Source organism: Mesoplodon densirostris, chromosome 4 (assembly GCF_025265405.1).
Source record: "Mesoplodon densirostris isolate mMesDen1 chromosome 4, mMesDen1 primary haplotype, whole genome shotgun sequence".
NCBI lineage: Eukaryota > Metazoa > Chordata > Mammalia > Artiodactyla > Ziphiidae > Mesoplodon > Mesoplodon densirostris.
The window spans coordinates 178,162,996-178,181,135 of NC_082664.1; the positions used below are offsets into that span (position 1 = coordinate 178,162,996).

The following is an 18,140-nucleotide window of genomic DNA, read 5'->3' on the forward strand; positions in this document are numbered from 1 at the left end:
AGATTGCTTTGGGTAGTAGAGTCATTTTCACAATGTTGATTCTTCCAATCCAAGAACATGGTACATCTCTCCATCTATTTGTATCATCTTTAATTTCTTTCAGCAGTGTCTTATAATTTTCTGCATACAGGTCTTTTGTCTCCTTAGGTAGGTTTATTCCTAGATATTTTATTCTTTTTGTTGCAATGGTAAATGGGAGTGTTTCCTTGATTTCACTTTCAGATTTTTCATCATTAGTATATAGGAATGCCAGAGATTTCTGTGCATTAATTTTGTATCCTGCAACTTTACCAAATTCATTGATTAGCTCTAGCAGTTTTCTGGTAGCATCTTTAGGATTCTCTATGTATAGTATCATGTCATCTGCAAACAGTGACAGCTTTACTTCTTCTTTTCCCATTTGGATTCCTTTTATTTCCTTTTCTTCTCTGATTGCTGTGGCTAAAACTTCCAAAACTATGTTGAATAAGAGTGGTGAGAGTGGGCAACCTTGTCTTGTTCCTGATCTTAGTGGAAATGGTTTCAGTTTTTCACCATTGAGGACGATGCTGGCTGTGGGTTTGTCATATATGGCCTTTATTATGTTGAGGAAAGTTCCCTCTATGCCTACTTTCTGCAGGGTTTTTATCATAAATGGGTGTTGAATTTTGTCAAAAGCTTTCTCTGCATCTATTGAGATGATCATATGGTTTTTCTCCTTCAGTTTGTTAATATGGTGTATCACATTGATTGATTTGCGTATATTGAAGAATCCTTGCATTCCTGGAATAAACCCCACTTGATCATGGTGTATGATCCTTTTAATGTGCTGTTGGATTCTGTTTGCTAGTATTTTGTTGAGGATTTTTGCATCTATGTTCATCAGTGATATTGGCCTGTAGTTTTCTTTCTTTGTGACATCCTTGTCTGGTTTTGGTATCAAGGTGATGGTGGCCTCGTAGAATGAGTTTGGGAGTGTTCCTCCCTCTGCTATATTTTGGAAGAGTTTGAGAAGGATAGGTGTTAGCTCTTCTCTAAATGCTTGATAGAATTCGCCTGTGAAGCCATCTGGTCCTGGGCTTTTGTTTGTTGGAAGATTTTTAATCACAGTTTCAATTTCAGTGCTTGTGATTGGTCTGTTCATATTTTCTATTTCTTCCTGATTCAGTCTTGGCAGGTTGTGCATTTCTAAGAATTTGTCCATTTCTTCCAGGTTGTCCATTTTATTGGCATAGAGTTGCTTATAGTAATCTCTCATGATCTTTTGTATTTCTGCAGTGTCAGTTGTTACTTCTCCTTTTTCATTTCTAATTCTATTGATTTGAGTCTTCTCCCTTTTTTTCTTGATGAGTCTGGCTAATGGTTTATCAATTTTGTTTATCTTCTCAAAGAACCAGCTTTTAGTTTTATTGATCTTTGCTATCGTTTCCTTCATTTCTTTTTCATTTATTTCTGATCTGATTTTTATGATTTCTTTCCTTCTGCTAACTTTGGGATGTTTTTGTTCTTCTTTCTCTAATTGCTTTAGGTGCAAGGTTAGGTTGTTTATTCGAGATATTTCCTGTTTCTTAAGGTGGGATTGTATTGCCATAAACTTCCCTCGTAGAACTGCTTTTGCTGCATCCCATAGGTTTTGGGTCGTCGTGTCTCCATTGTCATTTGTTTCTAGGTATTTTTTAATTTCCTCTTTGATTTCTTCAGTGATCACTTCGTTATTAAGTAGTGTATTGTTTAGCCTCCATGTGTTTGTATGTTTTACAGCCCTTTTCCTGTAATTGATATCTAGTCTCATAGCATTGTGGTCGGAAAAGATACTTGATACAATTTCAATTTTCTTAAATTTACCAAGGCTTGATTTGTGACCCAAGATATGATCTATCCTGGAGAATGTTCCATGAGCACTTGAGAAAAATGTGTATTCTGTTGTTTTTGGATGGAATGTCCTATAAATATCAATTAAGTCCATCTTGTTTAATGTATCATTTAAAGCTTGTGTTTCCTTATTTATTTTCATTTTGGATGACCTGTCCATTGGTGAAAGTGGGGTGTTAAAGTCCCCTACTATGATTGTGTTACTGTCGATTTCTCCTTTTATGGCTGTTAATATTTCCCTTATGTATTGAGGTGCTCCTATGTTTGGTGCATAAATATTTACAATTGTTATATCTTCTTCTTGGATTGATCCCTTGATCATTATGTAGTGTCCTTCTTTGTCTCTTCTAGTAGTCTTTATTTTAAAGTCTATTTTGTCTGATATGAGAATTGCTACTCCAGCTTTCTTTTGGTTTCCATTTGCATGGAATATCTTTTTCCATCCCCTTACTTTCAGTCTGTATGTGTCTCTAGGTCTGAAGTGGGTCTCTTGTAGACAGCATATATATGGGTCTTGTTTTTGTATCCATTCAGCCACTCTGTGTCTTTTGGTGGGAGCATTTAGTCCATTTACATTTAAGGTAATTATTGATATGTATGTTCCTATTCCCATTTTCTTAATTGTTTTGGGTTCGTTATTGTAGTTCTTTTCCTTCTGTTGTGTTTCTTGCCTAGAGAAGTTCCTTTAGCATTTGTTGTAAAGCTGGTTTGGTGGTGCTGAACTCTCTCAGCTTTTGCTTGTCTGTAAAGGTTTTAATTTCTCCATCATATCTGAATGAGATCCTTGCTGGGTAGAGTAATCTTGGTTGCAGGTTTTTCTCCTTCATCACTTTAAGTATGTCCTGCCACTCCCTTCTGGCTTGTAGAGTTTCTGCTGAGAGATCAGCTGTTAACCTGATGGGGATTCCCTTGTGTGTTATTTGTTGTTTTTGCCTTGCTGCTTTTAATATGATTTCTTTGTGTTTAATTTTTGACAGTTTGATTAATATGTGTCTTGGTGTATTTCTCCTTGGATTTATTCTGTATGGGACTCTCTGTGCCTCCTGGACTTGATTAACTATTTCCTTTCCCATATTAGGGAAGTTTTCAACTATAATCTCTTCAAATATTTTCTCAGTCCCTTTCTTTTTCTCTTCTTCTTCTGGAACCCCTATAATTCGAATGTTGGTGCGTTTAATGTTGTCCCAGAGGTCTCTGAGACTGTCCTCTGTTCTTTTCATTCTTTTTTCTTTATTTTGCTGTGCAGCAGTTATTTCCACTATTTTATCTTCCACCTCACTTATCCGTTCTTCTGCCTCAGTTATTCTGCTATTGATCCCATCTAGAGTATTTTTGATTTCATTTATTGTGTTTTTAATCGATGCTTGATTCGTCTTTAGTTCTTCTAGGTCCTTGTTAACTGTTTCTTGCATTTTGTCTATTCTATTTCCAAGATTTTGGATCATCTTTACCATCATTATTCTGAATTCTTTTTCAGATAGACTGCCTATTACCTCTTCATTTGTTAGGTCTGGTGGGTTTTTATCTTGCTCCTTCTCCTGCTGTGTGTTTTTCTGTCTACTCATTTTGCTTATGTTACTGTGTTTGGGGTCTCCTTTTTGCAGGCTGCAGGTTCGTAGTTCCCGTTGTTTTTGGTGTCTGTCCCCAGTGGCTAAGGTTGATTTAGTGGGTTGTGTAGGCTTCTTGGTGGAGGGGACTACTGCCTGTGTTCTGGTGGATGAGGCTGGATCTTGTCTTTCTGGTGGGCAGGTCCACGTCTGGTGGTGTGTTTTGGGGTGTTTGCGGACTTTTTATGATTTGAGGCAGCCTCTCTGCTAATGGGTGGCGTTGTGTTCCTGTCTTGCTAGTTGTTTGGCATAGGGTGTCCAGCACTGTAGCTTGCTGGTCGTTGAGTGAAGCTGGGTGCTGGTGTTGAGATGGATATCTCTGGAAGATTTTCGCTGTTTGATATTATGTGGAGCTGGGAGGTCTCTTGTGGACCAGTGTCCTGAAGTTCGCTCTCCCACCTCAGAGGCACAGCACTGACTCCTGGCTCCTCAATTTGGGATGATTTGTTGTCTATTCATGTATTCCACAGATGCAGGGTACATGAAGTTGATTGTGGAGCTTTAATCCGCTGCTTCTGAGGCTGCTGGGAGAGGTTTCCCTTTCTCTTCTTTGTTCTCACAGCTCCTGGGTCTCAGCTTTGGATTTGGCCCCGCCTCTGCGTGTAGGTCGCCGGAGGGCGTCTGTTCTTCGCTCAGACAGGACAGGGTTAAAGGAGCAGCCTCTTCGGGGACTCTGGCTCACTCAGGCCGGGCGGGAGGGAGGGGCACGGAGTGCGGGGCGAGCCTGCAGCGGCAGAGGTCGGCGTGACGTTGCACCAGCCCGAGGCGCACCGTGCGTTCTCCCAGGGAAGCCGCCCCTGGATCCCGGGACCCCGGCAGTGGCAGGCTGCACAGGCTCCCGGAAGGGCGGTGTGGACAGTGACCTGCACTCGCACACAGGCTTCTTGGCGGCGGCAGCAGCAGCCCCAGCGTCCCACGCCCGTCTCTGGGCTCCGCGCTTTCAGCCGCGACTCGCGCCCGTCTCTGGAGCTCCTTTACGCGGCGCTCTTAATCCCCTCTCCTCGCGCACCAGGAAACCAAGAGGGAAGAAAAAGTCTCCTGCCTCTTCGGCAGCTCCAGAGTTTTCCTGGACTCCCTCCCGGCTAGCCGCGGCACACTAGCCCCCTTCAGGCTGAGTTCTCACCGCCAGCCCCAGTCCTCTCCCTGCGCTCTGACCAAAGCCCGAGCCTCAGCTTCCAGCGCCGCCCGCCCCGGCGGGGGAGCAGACAAGCCTCTCGGGCTGGTGAGTGCCGCTCGGCACCGCTCCTCTGTGCGGGAATCTCTCTGCTTTGCCCTACCCAGGTATGTGGGGAGTTTCTTGCCTTTTGGGAGGTCTGGGGTCTTCTGCCAGCGTTCAGTAGGTGTTCTGTAGGAGTTGTTCCACGTGTAGCTGTATTTCTGGTGTATCTGTGGGGAGGAAGGTGATCTCCGCGTCTTACTCTTCCGCCATCTTCCAAAGCAATCTTTGAGTAGCAAGGTGTTATCTTGTTTTAAGGCAGGACTTAAAGGCACGACGGTTTCCTGCTGTAAGTTTCTGGAAATACAACTCTACAGAAGCAAACACTTTCAAAGCTATCGAGGAATTTCAGCCTTCCAAACTTTATTTTTCTGAGTGTCAGCCATTGATGTTAATCTTTAAATCTGAAGAGATGGCTTCCCTGGTGGCGCAGTGGTTGGGAGTCCGCCTGCCGATGCAGGGGACGCGGGTTCATGCCTGATCCGGGAAGATCCCACATGCCGCGGAGCAGCTAGGCCTGTGAGCCATGGCCGCTGAGCCTGCGCGTCTGGAGCCTGTGCTCCGCAACGGGAGAGGCCACGGCAGTGAGAGGCCCGCGTACCGCAAAAAAAAAAAAAAAAAAAAATCTGAAGAGAACCTGGGGGAAACTTCTGCTGGCAGGTCGCCCCGTTGTTACTTTCTAAATATTATAATCTTAAGACTGACTGAGTAAAATTTTAAATTATCTATCTCAGACAGATGCTCTCTATCCCCTTGAAATGGCTAATTGTCAGCATTTCATCTATATCAGACATTTTTTTTTCAACGTAAGGAAAGAATTATGTGAAATTAATCAAGTGCATTAGAACAAAATCTTTTTAAACACATCACTTTTACTTTATACCCATCCTCTGCATAAAATATATTGTTTTCCAGTTTGCAAAATAATGTTTAAAGACTGAAAGGTTAATTATTTGATGTTCATAGTTGTATATGTATGAATTAAGCTTAACAGTAATTTCATGTAAAATTTTATCATAAATCCATCTCGCCTGTATCTTTCCCATTGGCCTTTTAAACATGATCAGGTCTCCTCCATTAAAAAAACCAAAACCCAAAAAACTTCACTCAACTATTCATCTCTCTCATATTCTTTTCTATCCTTATTCTAAACTTTACAGCCAAAATTAAGTCTGTATTCTTTGTAATCTCTCTTTAGGCATCCCATTCACATCCACGGATTTGGTTATCATCACTATGCTAGTTTTTATTTTAGCCTAGATAGCCTTATCCTCTCTGAGTTTAAGCCCATACATCTAAATACTTATGTGAAAAGTCTTGGACATCTCAAACATGTTCATACTCAACATAACCAAAAGTAAACTCATCATCTTCCTTCCCCAATCCACTCCAAACCCGTTCTCTTCCGGCTTTCTCCATTTCAGGGACTGGGACCCACCTAAAGCCATTCAGTTACAAAAGTCAGAAACATATCCTTGTCATCCTCCCTATTCACCCACATACAACCAAACCATCATCTAAGCTGTTTATTCTGCCTCCGAAGTATCTCTCAAATTCCGCCCCTTTCTCGGTCTGTACTATGACCACTCTAAGAAGCAAACATCTTCATCTGAACCTTACAGCTGGTTTACCTTATAGACTTATAACTAGCTTCTAACCTTATAACTCGTTTGCTGATACTGCACTTTGGCCAACTCCCTATCGATTTTCCACATTGCAGCCAGCGTGATCTTTGTGTAACACACATCCGGTCATAGCATCCCATGCTTCAGATTCTCCAGTGGTTTCCCATTATTCTCAGAACAAACCACACATTCTTATTCTACCTCAGGCAATCCATTTAAACTCCAACCATCCACTGGGGATTTCTCATTGTTTTGGAGATAAAGACAAAACTGCTTACCTGGGGCTGCAAGCCCTGCAGGGAGGGTGGGACCCCTCCATCCCACTCAGCAGCTTAACTCTAGTCCCCTGATTTCCCTCCATTCTCAGCTCGCCGGGCTCCTTTATGCCCTAGAACATTTTCACACAACCCTTCCTCTCTTCACCTGGTTACCTCCTACTCGGGGTTCAGAGCTCAGTTCAGGATTGCTGCTTCCAAATTCGTTGACCTTAAGGTTGATGCCGGCTTATGTAACACCTTTGTAAGAATTAGAGGAAGTCATCCCCCCTGGGCAGACGCCATCATGCACCTGGGTTCAGGGCTCCCTAAGCAGAGCACAGGTTGTATTTTGTCTCGTCAGCCAGTGTTCAGAGGACAAAACATACATGCATGGGGCCACCCTGGAGAAGCCTCCTATGCTTTCATGGCCCCGTCTTGACATACCTTCCTAGTGAGTATCATGCCTGGAGTTTCTTAAGTACTTGTGTGAGTATTCGATTAATGCCTGCATCTTTCCCCAGATGCTAACCTCTGCGGGTTACTCATTATTGTACCCTCAGCATCTAGCACAAAGCCTGGCATGGTCTCAGTAAGCATTTGATGAATGAAGGAATTAAGCTGCAACAGTATTTTAAAATATCATTTATACCACAAAGTACAAACTGAAATGATGCTTCCTTCATTGGAGAAACTACCAATATGTAGATAAAATTAACATAATAAAAAGTCAACACTTGATGTTACTTCTGTTTCATCTCCCTGTTGGAAACAACCCGTGGGCATTTCTTCTCTGCTAACAGGACCTACCTTGCCAATAAAAACTGCCAGGGCCTCCAACTATAAGGTCTCCATTCTACAAAACAGAAACGGTAACAACAATTGGAAAAGAAAAACAGTTTCTTTTTTTTAAGGGTGAGAAATCATTGTTCATAAGCATTGCTCTAACAGTTATACATAAAAAGTAATTTTTAAAAGAGGCCCTTATATCTGAGTCATGTAGGTCATTTTCTTTCCTTTTATTGCTTTCAATTATTTAGTGTGTTATCATATCAAATAATTTTAATTAGATTCAATTAGGTAAGTAAAATTCCCTCCCCTGAGAATATATAAATTCAGTTTTTTGGCCCTGCCTCAGGTAAGCAAAATACCCACATCTTCCATGCTGTGCAATTTAGTAGACATGGTCTTTCGAGCCTTAGCAATAAAAAGAAAATTTGGTTTCTGTTTATTTCAAGGCCACAGTAATGCCTGTTTTTTTCCTGTACATCTGCAAACCCACCCCTTCCCAGGAGAGGGAGTGACAACTCCAGACTAGAAAATAAAAACTTTCCTTTCTACTTACAGCCCCACCTTCATTATCCTGCATCCTTAACTCTTAGTGGGGGGGGGGGGGGGCGGGGAGAAAAAGAGTAAAATTTCAGACACTGATGAAATTTACAGTATTTGCAAAACCATGGAAGCTTTGCCGCCCACAATCTTATTAAATATCTGTTTTTAATTTGTGAAAGGATACGTGAAATTAACATTGACACTAATGTGAAATCTAATTAGTCAATTACACCTAAGAGATTAAAACATAGATTCTTGTGATCTTTTTAGAAGCACATTTCTTTACTGAGTTTTTGAGATTTTTATTTTAAAACGAAGCAAGGGGCTTCCCTGGTGGCGCAGTGGTTGAGAGTCCGCCTGCCGATGCAGGGGACACGGGTTCGTGCCCCGGTCCGGGAAGATCCCACATGCCGCGGAGCGGCTAGGCCCGTGAGCCATGGCCGCTGAGCCTGCGCGTCCGGAGCCTGTGCTCCGCAACGGGAGAGGCCACAGCAGTGAGAAGCCCGCGTACCGCAAAAAAGGAAGAAAAAAAAAAAACAAAAACAAAAAACGAAGCAAGACTGTTGCTTTTCGGCCTGTGTATTTCTTTCTTTTTTCCCCTCATATAACCATTTTTAATACATAACAAGCAAAGGAAGCAAGCAGAGGAGATTATCAAAGGGCATTAAACACTTCTCTAAATGCATTAAAGAATGTTTATATCATCCATTCCTTGGTATAACACTCTTGTCAAAGTAGCTTGTACATAGCAATCTTTTAAACATTTTCCTACATAGATTTTTAAACAGTTCTCTAAATGCATTACAGAATGTCTTTCAAATCCAGTTCCTCAAACAATTCTCTTCTCTGTGTAGCAAGCAGGTTTTACTGTTTTAACCATTATTCCATGTGTCTTTGCATTTTATTTTATTTATTTTAACATCTTTATTGGAGTATAATTGCTTTACAATGGTGTGTTAGTTCCTGCTTTATAACAAAGTGAATCAGTTATACATATACATATGTCCCCATATCTCTTCCCTCTTGCATCTCCCTCCCTCCCACCCTCCCTCCCACCCTCCCTATCCCACCCCTCTAGGTGGTCACAAAGCCCCCCGAGCTGATCTCCCTGTGTTATGCGGCTGCTTCCCACTAGTTATCTATTTTACGTTTGGTGGTGTATATATATCCATGCCACTCTCTCACTTTGTCACAGCTTACCCTTCCCCCTCCCCATATCCTCAAGTCCATTCTCTAGGAGGTATGCATCTTTATTCCCATCTTGCCCCTAGGTTCTTCCTGATTTCTTTACTATTTAATAAATTGCCGTATGTATAGATTACTTTATTAAAAATAAAGAGCAAACAAAAAAATTTAAAGAAGTTGCCAAAACAGGCCAGGTGTATACCTAAAGGTTCTTTTGTTGATGGTGGTTATTGGGGGGTGGAAGTGGGAATGAGAGGCAGGGGGTAAAAAAAAATCAAACAGATAAAATAAATTTTAGAAGCTATAAGGTCAAAAGAATTTACCTTATAAAAGTCCAGACTAAATCCTGCTTGGCAGTAACCCTGACCTTCAGGATCAGCATTGCCTGGAATGATCAAAAGATACAAATGTTATAACGTCATTATCCCCAAGATATATTTTAATAACCAGTTCAGGATACACTGTTGTTTTATCTCTAGACTTCTAAATTTAAAATGATCAATATGTGTTCTATATTTATTTTAAAAATTTATTCCAAGTAATTTCTTAAATACATTGCAGTCTGTTTTCTTGTCCCAAATGGCACTGTGATTCTACAGTAAGAGCAATAGGAATAACGTTCTTTGGACTTATGATACTGGGTTTTATAACTTATGTTTATTTGAAGAAATAAAACCTCCATCTCCCAACTATGTTCCAAGTTCCCCAAGTGGCAATAATGTGTTTCTGTGGTGCCCACATGTTCTGAGTAAAGTAATGCCTTGAGAAAGAGAGAGCTAAATTTAGTCTCCTGGGTGGACACTTTCTGCTGGGGTCACTGATAAGAGTTTCAGTTTCCTGATCTCTCATAGGAAATTAACTTCAAATTCTTCTATTATCATTATGTAAATTTGGACATGGCATTTCTGATCACATTGCATCTCACAGGGACTCTAGTGTTCACAAAAGAGAAAACTCTCTAGCAATGGCTTATTTTATACTCTCTGCAATGTAATTCACTAGCTGAATGTCCAATAGGACTTTTTTTTTTTTTTTTTTTTTTTTTCTTTTTGCGGTATGTGGGCCTCTCACTGTTGTGGCCTCTCCCGTTGCGGAGCACAGGCTCTGGATGCGCAGGCCCAGCGGCCATGGCTCACGGGCCCAGCCGCTCCGCGGCATATGGGATCCTCCCAGACCGGGGCACGAACCCGTATCCCCTGCATCGGCAGGCGGACTCTTAACCACTTGCACCACCAGGGAGGCCCAGGACTTTTTTATAATACAGTTTTTTAAACCATAGGCAGGTCAACCTGTGGATTCCCAGGATATTAGGATCCTGGGACATTAGGATGAGGAATGTACTACTTGTCACTTGTACTTTAAAAGAGTATCACTTCTAAAGTGCTTCAATTAAAACCAAAATATAGTTCAGTAGAGGGAATCTCAGTCATTATACAGTTAGATGCAAACATGCAAATAATTACTCCTTTCTTATCAAGGATATTCCTGAATGGAAACTAAAATAAGAGGGCAGGAAAGGAAATGCACATCATCCCAGGAAAAATTTATAGGCTGGACATGTGCCTGTTCCAGAAGCTTTTTGAAATGGGTCAGGCCTTTCCAGCTTTTCCTAGAATGCCTTCTGTTTTTTCTTTGCTTTGGTTAGTACTTAGCTAATTTTAGCACTGTCATCAGCCATTCTCTCCAGATGTTCCCTTTATATTTTAAAATACTTTTCTACTTCATATACTGTATTTTTGATGATCTGTTTTTAATTCAAATGTCAATGCTTTGTGTGTGTGTTTTTTAAGCTAAGTTTTTTTTACAGCTTTACTGAGGTATACTTAATATACCAAAAAAATGCACATCTTACTGTGTACGTTTTGATGAGTCTAGACATATGCCTTATACCATGATACCAGCACCACGATCATGGGAATAAACATATTCATCACCTCCAAAAGATTTCTTGTGTTCCCCACCCTCAATCAAATTTGCTTGTTTTTTTTTGTGGTGAAAACACTTAACATGAGATCTACCCTCTTAACAAATGTTTAGTGCACAGTACATTACAATGTATTTTATTTTATAACTATATTTTGTGGTTTATAATTATGAATGCTACAAAGTTCCTTAAAATCTCAAATGTCCAGGTACCATTTTTCTAGAAGTTCATGCCTGTAAGTAGTTGTATGCAACCAGAAATATATATGAACACAAGATATATGATAATGTGAACATAGATGTGTTGACTGTATTTAAGAAATGTATTTTTAATTTTTTATAAATCCTTTTTTATAAATCCTTTTGAAAATCAACTCTGACTTCTTCAATATTGTAAATTATTCAGAAAGGAAGAAACAGGACCATTCTTTGAAATCATTTTGCTGCAAAACAGGAAACTGAAAAAATAAAGAGAAAACAGTAATTTTTCATAAAATTCATCAAGAAAGCAACCAACTTCAAATGTTGAAGTGGTGATTATAATAGAAATGGGAGGTTATTTCCTTTGCAAAGTAAGTTTTTCTCTTACAATTATAGTTTATGAGAGCTGAAGGAATTTTTCTTCCTAGAACTTCAGAGCATCCGTGAACTTTACAGTTATGCCCTATAGAATAAACTCAGGAATCCAGGGAATCACGCTATCGTGTGTTGGCTTCCCAAGGAGAATGGAAAGGTGTGTGTAAACCATTGCCATCTAAATTATGAATGACCGTAAGAGCTACAGGCATGTCATTAATATGAATGAGCAGACTACCACCCAAATTGCTCAAAGTGTCAGTGAAGGGGCTTTGCGGTGTGACATGAACATGAGAGGCTTCTTGAAATTCTCCTTTGAAAGTAATATCCCTGATCTGTGATATTGACCATACGCTCATGAACAAGGTGGCTTTGTGTTTATGAACTGTGAACTCCTTAGGGAACACAGGAAGCCGGCTCCTTGGGTGCATTTGAGAAGGAAGTACTTCCAGTAAGAGAGAGACCAGGATGATGTGACACTGGAGTTGTGTACTAGACTGAACAGAATTCCTGGCCATTTGTTTGGCTATTCTGCAACTCGACATAAACTTCCCCTTTCCCTGTGTCAAGCTATTCTTTTATTTAGGAAAGTAAACGCTAAATAAATTGGCAACATAATATACCCATGTAACTCAAAATGAGAGCATACTGTACTTTAAATTTTTAGATAATGGTTCAAACTCACCCTGCAGCTCTTATCCACAAGTCTAGATGGCTTATGCTGTATTTTTTTTTTTTTTATGGCTGTGTTGGGTCTTCGTTTCTGTGCGAGGGCTTTCTCTAGTTGTGGCAAGTGGGGGCCACTCCTCATCGCGGTGCGCGGGCCTCTCACTATCGCGGCCTCTCTTGTTGCGGAGCACAGGCTCCAGACGCGCAGGCTCAGTAATTGTGGCTCACGGGGCCAGCTGCTTCGTGGCATGTGGGATCTTCCCAGACCAGGGCTCGAACCCGTGTGTCCTGCATTGGCAGGCGGACTCTCAACCACTGCGCCACCAGGGAAGCCCGGCTTATGCTGTATTTTAATCTGAGCTCTCCCATCACATGGGCAGTCAGATAAAAAGGCAGAACAAGAAGCCGTGACATGGTTTCTAAACAATCATCCTTGATGTTAGCTGGAAGAGGATATATCATCAAGGTAAGAGGCGTGTGAAGGATGGGCTTCTCATTTCAGCTACAGTAGTTTACTGCTGTGGGGAGGTATCTCTAGCAAATCGTGAGAAATGTGATATGGATAGGTGTAAAAATTGATGAAACAAGTTCAGTTTTGAATCTCAGCTCTACCATAAATTTTATGAATAAATTCAGGATTTATTTATTGCTCTACCTGACTTTTTTTTTTTTTTGCCATGATACACGGCTTGCGGGATCTTAGTTCCCCAACCAGGGATCGAACCCGTGCCCCCTGCAGTGGAAGCGCAGAGCCCTAACCACTGGACTGCCAGGGAATTCCCTGACTTTTACCTTTAGCATAATAATAAGGACCTCTTACAGAACCCAGCGGCATGACACCTTGAGTGGAACACAACACAAAATATCCCTCTTAATGGTTGATGCCATGCTTGGAAAACTCCTGCTTCCCTGCTCCAATAACTGCTAAGAGAGGCCCTTCCCATCGTCCTGTCTGAAACAGCTCCTCTCCCCACCCAGGCATGTCGCTCCCTACTCTTTTGCCTTGCTGTATTTTTCTTTGTAGTACTTTTCACTACCTGACATTATATTAGAAACTTATTTATTATTTAAACAAATTTTGTTGAGATGTAATTGACATATTAGTCAAGGTGTACAACACAATTTGATTTATGTATATACTGTGAAATAATTACTACAATAAATGTAGTTAACATCTGTCACCACACATCGTTACAATCTTTTTTTCTTTTGGCTGTGTTGGGTCTTCATTGCTATGCGCGGGCTTTGTCTAGTTGCGGTGAGTGGGAGCTACTCTTTGTTGCGGTGCATGGGCTTCTCATTGCAGTGGCTTCTCTTGTTGCGGAGCACGGGCTCTAGGCGCGTGGGCTTCACTAGTTGTGGCTCACGGGCTCTAGAGCGCAGGCTCAGTAGTTGCGGCACGTGGGCTCAGTAGTTGTGACTCGCGGGCTCTAGGGCGCAGGCTCAGTAGTTGTGGCACACGGGCTTTGTTGCTCCGTGGCATGTGTGATCTTCCCGGACCAGGGCTCGAACCCGTGTCTCCTGCATTGGCAGGTGGATTCTTATCCACTGTGCCACCAGGGAAGCCCCATTACAATCTTTTTAAAACTCTTAAGATCTACTCTCACAGCAACGTTCAACTATACAATGTTGTATTGGTAACTACAGTCACCATGCTGTACATTACATCCCCAGGATTTACCTTATAACTGGAAGCTTGTACGTTTTGACCACCTTCACCTGTTTAACCCACACCTACATGCCCTACCACTGGCAACCACCAATCTGTACTCTTTTTCTGTGAGTTTGTGTGGGTTTTTTTTAAGATTTTGCATATAAGTGAGATCATACAGAGTATTTTTTTATCTGACTTACTCCATTTAGCATAATACCCTCAAGATCCATCCATGTTGTCATAAATGGCAAGACTTCATTCTTTTTTATGGCTGAATAATACTCCATTGTGTATATATCCATATCTCTATCTATTCCATATTTCCTTTATCCACTTATCCATTGATGGATCCTTTGGTTTTTCTATGACTTGGTTATTGTAAATTGTGCTGCAATGAACATGGGGGTGCAGATATCTTTTCAAGATAGCAATTTCAGTTCTTTTAGATAAATACCCAGAAGTGGAATTGCTGGATCTGAACTTATATATTTAAGCATATGTTGTCTCTCTCCCGCCATAGAATATGTTTTTTGAATACATGGGTTTGCTTTTTCTTGTCTTGTGCTTTATTCCCTAAACATAGAATAATTAGTGCTCAGTGTGTTCAAAAAACACGTGTTGAATGAATGCATAACTGAGTCTTATTATCTATAAGGAACACCTCTTTATTTATTTATTTATATAAGTTTATTTATTTATTATTATTTTTTTGGCTGCGTTGGGTCTTTTTTGTTGCGCACGGGCTTTCTGTAGTTGTGGCAGGTGGGGGCTACTCTTCGTTGCGGTGCATGGGCTTCTCATTGTGGTGGCTTCTCTTGTTGCAGAGCACGGGCTCTAGGTGCGCAGGCTTCAGTAGTTGCGGCATGCAGGCTCAGTAGTTGTGGCTTGTGGGCTCTAGAGCACAGGCTCAGTAGTTGTGGCACACGGGCTTAGTTGCTCCACGGCATGTGGGATCTTCCCAGATCAGGGCTCAAACCCCTGTCCCCTGCGCTGGCAGGTGGATTTTTAACCACTGTACCCCCAGGAAAAGTCCAGGAACACCTCTTTTAAAGCCATTTAAGGGACTTCCCTGGTGGTGCAGTGGTTAAGAATCCACCTGCCAGTGCAGGGGACGCGGGTTCGATCCCTGGTCTGGGAAGATCCCACATGCCGCAGAGCAACTAAGCCCGTGCACCACAACTACTGAGCCTGCGCTCTAGAGCCTGTGAGCCACAGCTACTGAAGCCCATGCACCGCAACTCCTGAGCCCACGTGAGGCAACTACTGAAGCCCCCCCAACATGCCTAGAGCCCATGCTCTGAAACAAGAGAAGCCACCGCAATGAAAAAAGCCTGTACACCACAACGAAGAGTAGCCCCTGCTCGCCGCAACTAGAGAAAGCCCGCGGGCAGCAACGAAGACCCAACGCAGCCAAAAATAAATAAATAAAATAAAATAAAATAAAAATTTAGACTGAACAGAAAAGAAAAAGCCATTTAAAATAAAATTCTGAGTTGATGGATTATTCATTCAGCTGACATTCGTTAAGGTGTGAGGGAGTGGCTGATTTATTTCAGTATTTTAAAACAGAACATCATAATCTTCTCCTTGCCAGAATCCTCACACAAATCCTCAGAGTTAGCTGTTTCACTCCCAGCCCTTTAGGTCTCTAAAGCTTAGAGGCCTCTTTACGAACCCTCTAATATCACCCATCCATTCTCTACCTTCATTGTTTGATTTCTGATAGTCGCTCGTTATCTGGCCTCAATTAATCTAGAAATTTAAAAATATTCACATGGAATGGGAAAATTTTACTTATAGTTTTGGGAATCTAATTTGGGTTGAGTTTTTAAAAATCAGTCACTAGAATGTTCTCTCCAATGCCATTTCTTTCCCTAACATGGTCTTGTGAATCATCAAGAATAAGAATGCAGATCTCTTTTTTTTTTTTTTTTGCGGCACGCGGGCCTCTCACTGTTGTGGCCTCTCCCGTTGCGGAGCACAGGCTCCAGACGCGCAGGCTCAGCGGCCATGGCTCACGGGCCCAACCGCTCCGCGGCATGTGGGATCTTCCCGCACAGGGCCACGAACCCATGTCCCCCGCATCGGCAGGCGGACTCTCAACCACTGCGCCACCAGGGAAGCCCAAGATCTCTTGATTTCTTGCTGACAAATCCTAGTGATCTACATGACACACAGAAAACTGGACGAATCCACAAAAGGACTCGGGTAGATCAGTGACTGAACGGCGGTGTCCCAGAGATGGCACTCACAGGCTTGCTTTAAAGGATACTGCATCAGAAGCTTTCTAGAACTACCAGACGAGGCATGGACTCCAAATGTACAGAATCTTTTTGAAAAACGGGATGAAACACCTTACGAAGAAAAGTATATCATGCAGACAACCTGAGTACATAGCTGCCAAAGAAAGCAACAGGCAGTGAGAACACAGGCTATGTGGAGAACTCATATCCACTGTGCCCTTGGGTCCAATCATGCTAATTAACACCATTCCTACAATTAACAAGCGGACAGTTAGCATTTTTCAAATGCAGTGTGAATTTTGAGTAGAGACGGAGAGTTTAAGGCCTAAAATAAAGAACCAATCAATTTGACTACAGAATATCTAAAAACAGAAAATTTCTAAAACACGGAAGACGATCAGCAGAATTCTGTGTCTTGGTCCTCACATTACAGTAAGGCATCCTGTAAGACCGTTCATCATCTTTACCCCCATTGCTTTTGCCTCACCAATGGTGTTCTGGGGTTACCTGCACTGTCTATAGCAGAAAAGCTCGAGCTAAATTTCAGCACCAGGAATAAAAATAACTTACTGTTCCGACAAGGAGAGTACTCAGCATATGCACTGAAATTCTGAATTGCTACATAGCAAGTGCCAACTGGGTCCTTTTCTGGTGTCGGTTTAAGAGTTCTCCAGTGATATAATGGAGCGCAGGCCTGGGAAACATCAAAGACAAAATTTTTTTTCATGTAGATTCCTCATACAGTGCTTTGATTTGACTTGTTGATGAATGGACCTAAATTTGTAACAAACAATGCTAAATTATTAAGTGACTTAATTGGCCTCCAGTATGCTAATGAGTACCTCGGTAGTCAGAGTTAATTAAACTTCCAAAGCCAATATTTCAACATTAATGCACCGTAGAATTGGAACAAATTAAGCATATACAAAGGAATGAGATTTTTCCCCCACAGGATTTTAAATCAAATCAAAGTAGCCTAGCAAAAGTAAATACTTACTAAAGGCAAAGAACTCATATTTTCTTTTTTTTTTAATTGGACCTACATAAAAGCAAATGAACATTTAAACAGCGAATGAATCAGCGTGATGTCTTAAAAAGAGAACTAGTCCCTTTCTTGGTTTAATTGTTGCTTAAAGAAAAACTACTTTCAAATCAAAGGATGCAGACAAGTTTGTAAGCCTCTGTTTTATGGATTCCTCTGCTTTATCACTGAGGGTGTACCTGACGATTTTTTTAAAACAATGACTTACATTTGGAGTGCTACCCCCTTATCACAGTGGTTTTATTTTTCATTTGATAGTTTTTATTCATGACAAAACAGAAATTAATTTAAACAATGGTAAGAAAAACATGACTCTTGGATTATCAAATGTAAAAAAGGATATAGGAAATCCTCTTTAAGTAAATTAAATAATTAATTGTGCTAGGAGCAAGACAGGCAATAAACATAAACAGGTAGAAAACACAGGCACCTTTCTGACTTCCGTTTTGCTAGCTCAAATCCTACGTAACTGTGTTTTACCTGAATATTCAACCACTCATTTCTAAGGATGCAGAATTAGAGACTTCTAGAATATGGAACCACTAGCCTGTCTCCTAATTTGATGACATCACACTTAAAACAATGCCAGAAAAAGAGGAGGCAGATCCTGATTTTAGTCTTTTCATGATTCCAAACCTGTCCTTGGTAATCAGTCCAATGTGTAATGACTTCTAGATAACTTTACTAAGTAACACCCTTCTTACTTGAGAATATAAGTTATCTTTACTAAAATAACTTAAGTTTTTTGGGTTTTTGTCTCTCTCTGTATTGTGAGGTCTTAGCCAATACTGAAAAGCTCTCTAACTCATCTAAGTCCCCTTAACTTCGGGCGCTATGTGGTTAAGACATTTAACATAAGGTGGAATGGTGAAAAGTGGGAGTTTGGAACGGAAAGCATTACCTCTGTGGCTCAGTATAAGCCAACTCGCATCACCTTCCATATCACCATAGAACACTTTAATG

General features: G+C 41.3%; 1 protein-coding gene across 2 annotated transcripts in view; it reads right to left on the minus strand.

Annotated features, from left to right (window-relative positions):
- ITGA8 (integrin subunit alpha 8) overlaps positions 1 to 18,140 on the minus strand; it is a 195,684-nt gene that overhangs the window by 150,207 nt on the left and 27,337 nt on the right. For both annotated transcript variants that reach the window (XM_060097784.1, XM_060097785.1), the window contains exons 4-6: positions 16,706 to 16,829; positions 9,394 to 9,455; positions 7,364 to 7,409 (exon numbers count right to left, since the gene is read on the minus strand). In XM_060097784.1, the coding sequence (XP_059953767.1) occupies positions 7,364 to 7,409; positions 9,394 to 9,455; positions 16,706 to 16,829 (232 nt within the window). The remainder of the gene's footprint in view (positions 1 to 7,363; positions 7,410 to 9,393; positions 9,456 to 16,705; positions 16,830 to 18,140) is intronic.